Below are 13,244 nucleotides of genomic sequence, written 5' to 3' on the forward strand. Positions count from 1 at the left end.
TCATTTTCATCAATTTAAACCATTTACTAGTGGCTGTCCATTTCTAAAACAAAATGAGGTTCTCGGCATTTTCTGTGAACTTACCATGTACATTAATCCAAGTTTACATGGGTAAATCACCTTCCCTCCTTAAAGAGGAAAGGGAAAATGGTGATTCTAATAACCAAACAAAATTGTTTTCTGAACTATTTTCCATGACAGTAGGCAGCTATTTTTGTCCCATCTTGTTAGTACAGAGTTACAAACATTATTTGTTACACAGCTTAAAGCATCTCTCACAGGAAGAAAAGAATCTGCCATTAAGAAGTTCTTAATCGGCAACCATCTCTGTTCCGTTTCAAATATCACCAGATATTGGCCTCCAAATCATCTCACAAAGTAGAAGAACCAGATTGGTCCACTGAATAATAAGCCAGAGTATAATCTCACTACCACCCTAATTCTCCTAGGAATTAATCTCCCACCTGAGGGACAGAATGAGCTATGGCTATGCACCTCAGAGCATGGGTACCGATTCTCTGGGGTATGACATTAGCTGTGAACAACTTCTTCCGTAGACCCAACAGCCTCAATCATCTACACCATATTACATGCTTGAAGCCACAGCTTTCTGATGTCTCAGTTGTCTACTCTAAAGCTCTGTGAAGCCACTTAAATTCCTAAACTTTGCTCAGCATGAGATTTGATCATTGAAAAATAAGAACTAATGGGATTTCAGAAATGAAAACTGTAATTGCATCATATGACACAGCCATACCGCTTCAAGTATGTACCCCAAAGAGATAAAGGCAGCACCCTGACTCCAGGCCCATTGCAGACTTATTACAATAGCAAAGATGTGGCAAAACATGAATATGTCAGTAGATAAACTGTAGCACGCACCTGTGTATGAGCACACAAACGGATGGAGACACACACACACACACACACACACACACACACACACACACACACACCAGGGAATGTTCTTCAGCATCAAAAAAGGGTTTCTTGACATTCAGAATGACAGAGGTAACCTGAAGACTATGCTAAGTGAAATAAGCCAAAATACTACATACTCTCACTTAAATGTGGAATTAAAATAATAATAGATTTTAGCTCTAGCCAGATGCTAAAGTGCTTGCTTGCCATTTGTAAGGCCCCTGGCACAATCCTCAATGCTGTCAAAACAAGGAAACCCCAAATACCTCAGAACTGAGTAGTTATCTCTCAGGACAGAGATGAGCCTGAATGGATTAAAGGGTGCAAAGTTGGGGGCTGGAAAGACAGCTCACTGGGTCAAGGCCCTTGCCCTCAAACAGAATAAAGGTGGATTTAAGTTATCTTGCTATCAAAAATCAGAACAAATTAAAACAAGATAAACCATATAGGGTGACGAATGTGTCAGTTTATTCGAACAATAGTGCTTCTTCACATTGTGTATCAGAACAATTCAACATAGTCCAAATCTGACTATCCAATGTTTTAATTCATAATTTCTACCTACTATAAAGTTCAAGCTACAAACATCACAGACATATATACAGCATAAAAATAAAATAACTGTTTATGAATAAAATAACTGTGACGTTATGAAGTGAAATAATAGAAAACAACACACAGCATCCTAAGTGACTTTCTTATAGTCAGTTTAACATTCTTAGACTTGTGGAAGATCTAAGAACCAGAAGGTAGTTTAAGCAAGAAAGTAAAAGGATGATTTACGTTTGGAAAAGATATTAAACAGTAGGTACTCAAAGATCACACTGAAGAAATAAATATCTACGGATCAATCAACAATCTAAAACAGGATATAATCAAGTGTCCAAAATTACAGGTATAAGAAAATTCTGAAAAATGAGAAAGGTAGAGACCAAAAACAGCTGGAGCAACCCACTGGAAGCAAGGCTAAAGGGCACAATGAAGGCAGCCTTGCTTAAGAACCTGGACCAAAAAGTAAACAGGAAATAACACGAAAAAGACAAAGGCTCTTAAAAAAAAAAAAAAAAAAAAAAAATGGGTAGGGACAAATGGATTGGCTAGAGCATAAGAGGTCAGACTAAAAGAACCCTGGAAGGAGCAGAGGAGTTTGGCTATGAAAAGAGAAAACAAAAGCCAACTAGGGACAACTTTATATTCCGATACAGGCAGGGGGTGAGGGCAAGTGTAGTTTTAGGAAGATTAATGGTGACTTTCTCAGAACTCTGACTCAGTCATCATCTCCTTTTCAGCTCATCTTCTGACCATAGGATCTCACAATGTAGCTCTGGCTGGCCTCAAACTCACTATTTAGACCAGACTGGCCTTGATCTCAGAGATCCTCCTGCCTCTGTCTCTGGGATTAAAGGTGTGTGCCACCACAGAGCAGCTCAGCAGCTACTAGTCTTGTCTATTATATGTGGCCTCTCATCTCTCTACCCTGTATTCTTTCTCTTCCCTCTCTGGTCTTGCTTCTCCGTGATCACGAAGTCTCCAGGCCTGTAAATTGCCAATCCCCTTAACACCTCTATGCAGAGACAAATGTTCCATCCTTATTACCTGTTCTGTCTACCCACCTCCTCTGTCTTAAATTTCCACTCCTGTTTCAGCCTGTTTTCCATGTACAGAGACTAACAGCTTTAAAATACGAAAAGAGCTGGACAAGGTGGTGCATGTCTACCACTCAGAGCTCCTAGTTCCAGTCTAGCCTGGGATACAGAAACAACCCTGTCTCAACACAAAATAAATAAACCATGCCACTCTTTTGCTTAAGCTCTTTATTAATGACTCCTAGCTGCCTATAAAAGTCCAAGCTCCTTGATATGTTCATATGTGAATGCATAACATTTACATAAATTCATAAAGCTCACTTTGGCCTGACTGTCACCTATTTCTTTAGCCTCAACTCTTTCCACTCAAGACTCTGTGTTTAAGGACTACTACCACTGCTCATAATATCACACTGTTTTTCTTCGTGATCTGAACTAGCTCATCCTTTCTGCATTTCATTCTTTGGCCATTGAATCCATAAAGACTCCTAATTTCAAGACTTTCCTTCATTTCTGTTAGATGAAATAGCACTTCCCCTTGCTTAACGACAACTTAAAAAACTTAATCACTCAAGCTACATTGTATTATGTTCTGTTTAACAGTTCTTCCAATGCCCACTATGTAATAGGGGCTCTAAGGATTAACATTTCTTTTTTATGCATGCAGCCTGTGTGCCATCACCTCCTTCAAGACATAGTCTCTCATTGGCCTGGAGTTCACAAGTTGCTTGGCTGGCTGGCTACTGAGCTGCAGGTATTCTCCTGTGTTCTTCCCAGCACTGGAACTGTGATAGCAAGCTGTCATCAGCACTTCCCATGGGTCCCTGAGGTTAAAGTCCTGTCTGACTTAGCTCCCCCGTCAGAGATTAGAAGTTCTCCAGAAACACCGAGCGGATCTCTGTGAGTTCAGGCCAGCCTGGGCTACAGAGTGAGTTCCAGGAAAGGTGCAAAGCTACATAGAGAAACCCTGTCTCAAAAACCAAAAAAAAAAAAAAAAAAAAAAAGGTCTCCAGAAACTAACTACCAGGTGGGGTGAGGACAGGCCACTCATGGGAGCCCTGAAGCCGAACAGATGAAAGACATTCTCCTTTTCCAGGAGGTGTGAAACCTGAACTCACAGCTGAATCTACATATGCATATTTCTTGGTTTCTGTTGAATCTTTTCCATAAATCAACACTGGTATTGTCAAAGTGGAGAGACACTGAGAATTTCTCTCCAGCTTTGGTCAAGACTGTAAATAAATCTACCTATACCCTCAAATTCCTGTCTCTCAGTTTTTTCTTAGGTTCATGTAAACACTTTCTTCAGTAAAATACAGGCTTGATCTGTTATTTACTCTTATACAAGAGCATCTAATAGATGCCACCTTAACTAGTGTCAATACCACATCCATAGGTTGTATTGAGTGCAGACTAATGAGATGCAGAGAGTATACTTCTGACACAGCTAAAACCCCAATTTGGTATACTAGAGCCTCTGAGCTGTGCAACTGTCACTACTACGTATTCAAGGACTGGGAAGCTGAAGGACTCCTGGCTCAGGATTGGGGAGGGATTAAGCTCTAAGTCTTCAGTCCAGGGTGCACTAGGTAACCTGGCTCAATGACCACAGAGCTAGCAATATGTTACTTAAATGGCAATACAGGAACAGGTGTCACCTTTATAAAGGATAGAGAACAAGGAGCAAAGTAGGTGGAAATTTCACCCCACCCCACCCCAGCTCCACCTCTGCACATAAGACTTTAGAATGGGGCTGGAGAGATGGCTCAGAGGTTAAGAGCACTGGCTGCTATTCCAGAGGACCTGGGTTCAATTCCCAGGACCCACATGGTGGCTCATCTGTAATGAGATCTGGTGCCCTCTTCTGGCCTGCAGGCATATATGCAGACAGAACACTGTGTACATAATAAATAAATAAATCTTAAAAAAAAAAAAAAAAAAAAAAAAGACTTTAGAATGAAAGACTTTAGAAAAGACATGTGCCGGAGATGCTCATCAAACAGCATTAGAAAATGGGGTCTACTCAGAAAGCAGCTTTAGGGCAGTATCTTCTCCATGTGGTGATGCCAAAAAAAAAAAAAAAGCCCCAAAGGACACCATGGTGACCTCACTGCAGTAGTCTGTCCCACCCCAATTTTCTCCATAAATTTCTCTCTCCCATCCCAAAGTGAATAAAAAACGCACATAAACAATTTTCTTTTAATGAAAAAAGAAGAAATAGCTTTAAATAACGTACCTTTGATTTTTTGTTCAGTGGCCTAAAATGAAAACAAACAAACAAAAAACAATGTAAATATGAAACTGAAAGAAATGAATTGTTATGATAAAATGCTCATATATTACTATTATATAAGATATACATTTTTATTAAAGAAATTATCGTTTAGATGAACTGTACAGGAAAAGACATGCAAAGCATTCTTTTCCCACAGATGTGCCCCATTGTTCTTGATATAAAATTTCTGCAATGGTTCATTAGACATAAAGCATAGAAGACATTTTATGGTGGCTTATAATTTTTCAAATGTGAACTGCAGTTTTCTCATGTTATGTTTAAAATTATTTTATAATTATCACCTTTGTATAAACAGGTTTATCACAAATTTTCCATGTCTGAAAGGCTTCAAATAATCAAAGATGAATTATACTTTCTGCAAACATTACAAATAATCACACTGACCAAATTTGTAATAAATTTAACTTCTGGAGATCAAGTTAATATATTATTAATTATTTATAATATATTATACTATATAATATCTATATAATATAATGTATATTCATATAAATCATATAGCTATATAATATATAAAGTTTATTATATATTAACATAGCTAATATAGTCAACTTTTCAGTATTTGTTAAGTGGGAAAGCATTTTTAAGCTTCTGATACGTTAACATCACATGATATGACTGATGGCCTGGGCCCATGTTTACTAGCTGCTCTCTGACACCTGCACTGAGAAGGCAGGAGGGCAGTGGGGCTGACTTAGGCAGCCAGCTCACACTGCAAGGGCCTGGACAAGAACTGCAAAATCTGCAGGAGAGGTCCCCAAGTAAATTACGGAGACCTGAAAGTAAGAGTCAAGAACACTCAGGCTGATTAAAAAGGCTATTAGTAACTGAATAACAAAGAATTCTTTTGAAATTAAGACAAGTTTTTCTCAACTGCCTCAAGGCATAATTCATTTTGCTTAGCCGAATAAAATTACTAAGCTACCAAAAATTCCATTTTTAATTTTACCATTATATATATATATATATATACATATATATATATATATATACTAAAAACTACAACAGTTACTCTACTTTTGAAGCCACACCAAATGTTCATCTTTCACTATGGTGCCTTGTCCAGTTTTAGAGCTCTAGAGATATACAAAATAATGGAGGCCCATCTTCTATTTTATGGATCAAAATGAAAAGGAAAACAGTGATGGAAGGGAATGCTAAAAGGCCTGTCAAATAGCTTGACACTAGTTATTTATTTCAGGATGAAGTAATTTTGAAAATTAGATTATAGAAAAAAAATAATCCTTACAGAGAACTCAGTAAGAATTCCATGAAGTGTGAGAAGTACCATGTTGTATATGTTAAGTAATCTTAAGAAGCCAAAGAATCAGCATAAGAATTACTTTGTGAGCCCAAAGCCTTTCTTTAAAAAACAAAAACTCTATATTTTTTTTCAAAAAAAGATAAATTGCAAGACACAGAAATTATAACATTATTAAAACCAAAGGCATGCAGTGATACTTTTCCAGGCTTTAAAAGACTGTGCTTGTGTGGGAAAGCAGTTTATGTTGTTCTAGAATAATGGTTCTCAACTTTCCTAACACTGCAACCCTTTCATACAGTTCCTCATGTTGTGGTGACTCCCAACCATAACATTAGATCTGTTGCTGTAATTTTGCTTCTGTTATAAATCGTAATGTAAATATCTGTGTTTTCTGATGGTCTTAACCAACCCACAGGTTAAGAACAGCTGTTCTAGAACAATGGACAACCTCACCAGTATTCTGTCACCTACAGAGAATGGCTCTGAGAGGGTCATCCAAGGTATCTGACCCTGGGAAACTGACCTAACAGGGTGAAGGAACAAAGGCAATAGAAATCAAGAGGCCCTTACAACTGATGAGAAGGAAATGAAGAATTTTGCTTCTTTAAAGCAGGTTTCTGGAGGCTAGTCCAAGAACCCAGTGTGATCATCAAATTATTATAATGAGACTTTCCAAGTGAGCCCAGTATTTTAATAGTAATTGTCTCTATTGCCCCAACCCATAGTTATTAGTCATACATATGATTATTGGCCACTGAAATGAGGCCAGTTTAAATGGAAATCTGCAAAATATATACCAGATTTCTACTAGTGAGCATTTTTTAAATAATAAAAACTACTTCAGTAACAATATTTTGTATGGACTGTGTGTTAAAACAGCAATATTTGGGCTCTATTAAATTACATAAATACATTAGAATTGTCCTCAATGTTTTCTTGCGTTGTTTTTTAAATAGGGTCTCACAAAGTAGCCCTGGCTGGCATAGAACTAATAGAAATGCTTCTGTGTCTGCCTCCCAAGTGCTGGGACTAAAAATTGTTTCTTTTACTTTTAAATGATCTTCTTGCCTTTACAACTCTCTGAGTCTCACTTCCCTAGTCCTTCAAATGGGGGAAGTTACCTGTTCATATTTCAGAGCTATTTTGAAGATTAAGCAATAAAACATGACCGATTGGGGTATGAAGAAAATATATGTCATTATAGATATAGTTACTCTACAACACTATTACAGGGTTCTAGCAAATCAAACATGGAAGCAAATAGTTGGTGTTTGAAATAATCAACATTTTTTTACTTTTAAACAATCTTTAGTTGTGATTCTACTACAAATGGAGATATCAGCTAGGAGTAGACAGGACAATGGGTGCTTCATTCCCAGCAGCTCTGCAGTACCTGTCCTAACTCTCCAAGTGTCTAAGCAAGCTATAGGAGCTCGGGTTCTGAACCCTGGCTTTACTGCTGACAATGTGTGACTTGACCAAATTGGGTAACTTTTCTAAATGAGCTAACTTTCTACTTCATCTGCAAAATGGGGGCAAATGCATTTCTCTCAGCACCGTCATGAGGCTCAGGACCCCAAGTTGGCTCAAGTGAAGGCACAGGACAGTGGGGAGCAGTCAGTAGGTATATATGTTCCTATACTGTCAGCAGTGCCGCCTACCTGAGCTTTAGCTCAGTTCTAACGCTCACATTTGGAAATGTGCTGACACTCATCCCCAGTTCTTTGTCTTTCTCCTTTCTGATCATCTACAACACCTTCCCAATATTATAATCTAACAGTGGTGCTCTCTGCCTCTTGCTTGTGGATCAAAATGTAAGCTCTCAGCTACTGCCCCAATGCCAGGCCTGCCTGCATGCTGCCCATACTCCCCACCATGATGGTCATGGACTCTTATCCCCTGGAACTGTGAGCCCCAACAAACTCTTCTTTGAGTCGCCTTGATCATGGCGCCTCTTCACATAGAAAAGTAACTAAGATATCCATGAGATAGATGGGGTAGATGGGGTGGGGTGGGGGAGGGAGTGGGAAGAGAGGAGGAAAGGGAAACTGCAGTAAGGATGTTTTAAAAAAAAGGTAACTAAGAATTAATCTAGTTCAACTCACATTTTTTTGGTTTTTGATTTTTCAAGATGGTGTTTTTCTGTGTAGCCCTGGCTTTCCTGGAACTAGCTCTGTAGACCAGGCTGGCTTCATCTGCCTCTGCCTCCTAAGGAATGAGTCACACCCACTCAACTTAACTTTTAAAAAATGAGCTAACTACTTACTACTCAACAGTCTTTCTTATGAGTTAGCAAATGGTACCTGGTCTGTTGAATAACAATCTTAGAACTGAGGAAGAGTAAGATGTATGAAAGGAAAGAGTTGTACAAAGAGAGCATCTCACTGCTCTCAATGAGTGCCTCCTCAATCTGGTCACCAAGGTTACAGAGAAATGTACTGATGAGACTCTGAGCATCATTTCCCAAAGGGAGGAAAACAAGTCAGATGTTTCTACAACCTAAATCTCCTTTAGGCTTTAGTAATTCACATCTATAAAACCTATAAAAGTCCCTTCAATTCAAACAGTAACAGCAACTAAAATAGCATGAACGTTGAAATATTCTTTCTATCAGGAAATTCCAGCTTGTATTATTGTTTTCTCCACCCCTTCACTATTACATGCTTTCTAGGAACTACAATTACATGTTTAAGTGAAGGATATTCTAAACTACCCCTCTATAATTAACCTATTTCTCAACCGCCCTTTTCTTCACTGCAGTTCCCTGAAGATCCCTTTTGAAATTTTCTTCTAAAAATGAGCCTGGGGAGAAATTCGTGCTAACTCTGCACTGCTGCTGTTGCCCTGGCCCATCTTCATGGCTGGAACTATGCCTATACTCAATTATTTTCTAGGTCTAAAACCAGAAGATTCTTCATTATATAAAAAGTATTGTACATATATAGCCAGAGTTTTAGAACAGAAAAAAATGTTAAAAATGAATTCAAGTCACTGAGCTCCATGTTCATTTACTAGGGTGGGAAATATCCTTTTTAAAAAGTACCCAATTTTTATATAGAATTTCTTTAGATAAAGACTAAATATTTAAATATATACTTAAATAACAAAATAAGAAAAATTGTTATAGTTAAAATACTACAGTGAATTTTGAGGTTTCTAATAAGCTATCAAGGGGGAGGGGCATAGGAATCTGGTTGAGTGTAGAGAGCTTGCTTAGCATCCTCAAAGCTCTGTGTTTAGGCTGGGCAGTGGTGGCGCATGCCTTCAATCCCAGCACTTGGGATTGGCAGGTGAATCTCTGTGACTTCAAGGTCAGCCTGGTCTACAGAGTGAGTTCCAGGACAAGCTCCAAAGCTACACAGAGAAACTCTGTCTCAAAAAAAAAACAAAACAAAACAAAAAAAAGCTCTGTGTTTAATATCCAGCACTCAAACAAAGAAAGTGTGTTACTTGGTTCTTTATTTGAAGCTGAAAATAGCTCATGATATAAACTTATATTTCAAAGGCGCCCAGGGGCTGTTAGGGAGTTAAATCTAAATGTTTTCTGTATTTGTAGCATGAGAACCTACACTTTATGTCCTATTATAAAATTTTTTAAATATATTATATTTCAATTTAAAAGTTCACCTGTATATGGTGAAAATAAAGATAACACTGCACGGAAAGCAGAACATTGTGATAATTTTGAACACCTAATGGGAAAACAAGGTTTCAATTTTACTTCTGTTTCTGTTGCCATGATGAAACCAAGATTAGCTACTGAAGTCACCTTATACTGAACACAGATTAGAAGAGGTAACAGCTGAAGTCTTCTTTAGAAGAAAAAGTGCATAGTTCATACACAGAGCAGGCAGATTATGATGAGCTGATGTTCAAACATTCATGTAAATGGTCCTGCCCACCTGACTCATGTTTATCTCCTACCACCTACTAGGATTTACTTGCTGGATCCTACAGGAAACAAAAAGAAAGCTCTACAAAGCTTGTCTTAACAGTTTGTGACTCACAGTCTTTCATATGGGGCAATCTGGGAGTTTCCTTTTTTTAAGGAGCTATTTGGTAGCAGTGTATGGAAATACCAGCTGTCCTTATTTTGCCAACAGGTTGCATTCAAATTCAGTTATAAGCTGGTTTTCTGCAACTTAGAGAAGCTGTATTTACAGTAGCAGTCTAGACAATGAAACGTAACAATAACTGAGGGCTTTAACCTTTCCTTTCGATGTTTAGTGGATAGGTAGGATATACAGCAAACCTCCTCATGTGGAAGACCTGGTAAAAGCAAGCCATTCTTATCTCTCAGCCTCTGGTGGGTGGTTCTAAAGAGACAGGAGGAATGTGTGAGGGTGGGAGCACTAGCTGAGGCAGGGAGAAGTGGGAGAAGAGTAAGAAGCTGTCACTGCGGATCTGATGAGATGCCAAGTAAGAGGATAAACCCCATTCAAGTGCTACATGTAAATTTATGCTTTACTGACTTGGTGATTTAGAAAGTTGATTGTGAGGGAAGCTAAAAAATGAACTTTCACAATTGATTCAATGTTTCTATATGCTATGACTTAAAAATTACACTACAAAATGTTTAGAGAAATTATTCTACTAACGTCTTCCTTTTGCAGAATTTCCTCAGCGAACAGGACAAATTCCAAACACATATGTGTAAATATTACTTTAGGCTCTTTCTCAGACAAACTGCACTGTAACTTACCAGCTAAACCTTCAACTACTTAGGACCAACAATGCCTAAGGAAACAATACTCAGACACTAGCCAAACAAGATTCTACATTAAGCACATCAAGCAGCCTCCTCACCAACCTCTAGTTTATCTCAGGAGTTCTTTTATGGGCAAATGACACCATGGTCCAAGATTATAGTAAGCTTTTCCCAATCTTAGAGAGGACACAACTCTTTAATAAATATCAAACAACGAGGGACCAAACTGCAGAGATCATACTATATCAAAAAGCCTCTGTTGGAGGGCCAAGTCGTCAGCCAACACCAGACTCTACACTAGAGCCCTATCCAAACTCATACGATGCACATACTATGTATTCTTTACAGCTTCCACTGAGAGCAACCAGACTTGACTGACAGGTGACTAGTGTCACCTACCATTTCTCTTCACACAGCCCTCCAAAAGGCTGTGTACTCCACCCCTCCTCATAACACCTGCTGATGGTGCCCAAAGTTAGCACACCTAGAACTGATTTATTTAACACTTCTCCTTTTTCTGTACTCTCTAAGCAGGTCAACTATCCCAAATGTACTTGACCACTCAATATGGAACCTAAAGTCAAGCTAGGATGTTCTATCTTCATAGCCACTAAGCAAACTCTATGGATTACATCAACAGTCCCTTAAGCCAGTCAATCCCTTCCGATCCAATTCAACACTTTCCTAAGGTAAAATACAAACTTTCTGTCACTCTTACTAAAATATTTTCAATAATTTCCCCAACACTCAAAGCCTCAAGAAGAGAATTTACCTACCACTAACTGCCTCTGGGCCATCTCTGGATATTCCTACCCCTGTCCCCCAGCTTCCACATTTTAAGATGTACAGACTACAAATTCCTGGTTTGAGTTTTCTGTGCTTTGGGTACTTTTCTGCTCCTTAATCACCTGACTCATTTCTAGCCTAAGAAAATGGCCTGTCCCTTTGCTCCATCTCAAGCTAAGGTATCTTTCCTCTGTGCTTCAACAGTTTCCCATAAAGACATGCTTCATGTATGTGTGCCTTATGTATCCTGTTTCTTAGTGAATGATGATAAGGTAAGTGCTTTGCTGTACTTAACCCACTTCCTAGCACAATGCTTTACCTAAGAGAGATATATATTTAAAAGCACAGTAGGATGGAACAGTCATTTGCTGGGTCTTTTAGAACATTTTAAGATCCTTGAAAATTTGATAGAGAAGACTAAAGGTTAGATTTGCTAACTTAGCATGCTCTGCTTTGGGTCCAGCTTCTTATCTTGTATTGTGCCTAGAGTTCTCCAGTAAATGCCTTAGGGCTTGTTTTAAAGTATCTTAATTCAAACTGAAAACTTATAAAGTCAGGACGGGTATCAAATAAAAAGGGCCTTTTATTCTTTATCATTTCAAAACTTACTTAAATATAGTTTACTTTATTTCCTATTTTGCACATATATCTTATTACTTCATTTAACTCAACATTCGTTTTACAAAATATAAAGAAACTGAGGCCCAAGAAGGCTAAATAAAATTGATGAACACATCATTCAAAATTATATGAGCAAGCAAGGCTTCAAAACCCTGTCTATCTTCATAGCCATTAAGATATGTATAGTTGTACAGCTACAAATTCTGTGCTCTTTCCACTTATAAAACTATAATGAAATACATAGGAATCACTAATTGAAAGAAAAAGACCTATGATATGCACTTACCTTTGAAAACTCAATACTGGCAAAATTATCTATGCATTGAATTACACATTCAGCAAAGTACTATATATGTACATTCAAAGACATTAAATATTAAAAACGAATCTTTAATGAATAAACTTAAGCAGATGCTTTAACAAAGCCATGAGTAATTTCCTTTAGTCTATGTTCAAACTGCTTAACAAAGTTTATCATATACTACCTTCTTTTGAGCAGCTTCCTTCTTTTTCTTGTCGTCTTTTTTCTTTTTCTTTTCTTCCATCAACTGTTCTTCTTCTTGCACTAAATCCCTGAACCACACAGTTGCAATTAACTTTCCCAAAGTGGATTTAGAAATAAAAATAATGTTGCACAAAGGTTCATTTTCACTTATAAGAAATAAAGCAAACTTGTCTTTATTCAACACAACTTACAACCACCTAGCCACATAGCTACCATGTAGTACAATTTACTTTTATTAATTGACATAGCTTTCCTTCACAAGTATGAGAGCATCCTAATGTCATATCAAGGAAGGCAACAAAAATGGACAAGTTTTACACTAAGAAACTGCAAGTTCCTTCCAATTCTAGAAGGTAAACACTAGGTAAGTTGCAGTTATCCTGCTAAGGGTCCCAATTATCAAGCAGTATCTAATGATGATGGATTGGGATGGTACTTCTGGCTTTCTCTGTTCTCTTACACTCTATGTGTGTGCGCGCGTGAGCACGTACACACTCTGTGATGATGGATCAAACCTAGAGCCCTGCACATGTTAGGCAAGAGCTCATTACTGAGCT

At 37.9% G+C, this 13,244-nt stretch overlaps 1 protein-coding gene across 5 annotated transcripts in view; it reads right to left on the minus strand.

Annotated features, from left to right (window-relative positions):
- Tnrc6a (trinucleotide repeat containing adaptor 6A) overlaps positions 1 to 13,244 on the minus strand; it is a 175,906-nt gene that overhangs the window by 54,464 nt on the left and 108,198 nt on the right. For all 5 annotated transcript variants that reach the window (XR_003734367.2, XM_028867876.2, XM_028867877.2 and 2 more), the window contains exons 3-4: positions 12,668 to 12,755; positions 4,744 to 4,765 (exon numbers count right to left, since the gene is read on the minus strand). Coding sequence is in view for 4 of the 5 variants with exons in the window: in XM_028867876.2 (XP_028723709.1) it covers positions 4,744 to 4,765; positions 12,668 to 12,755 (110 nt within the window). In the remaining variant the exon portion in view is untranslated. The remainder of the gene's footprint in view (positions 1 to 4,743; positions 4,766 to 12,667; positions 12,756 to 13,244) is intronic.

This window comes from Peromyscus leucopus, chromosome 1 (genome assembly GCF_004664715.2).
Source record: "Peromyscus leucopus breed LL Stock chromosome 1, UCI_PerLeu_2.1, whole genome shotgun sequence".
Taxonomy (NCBI): Eukaryota; Metazoa; Chordata; class Mammalia; order Rodentia; family Cricetidae; genus Peromyscus; species Peromyscus leucopus.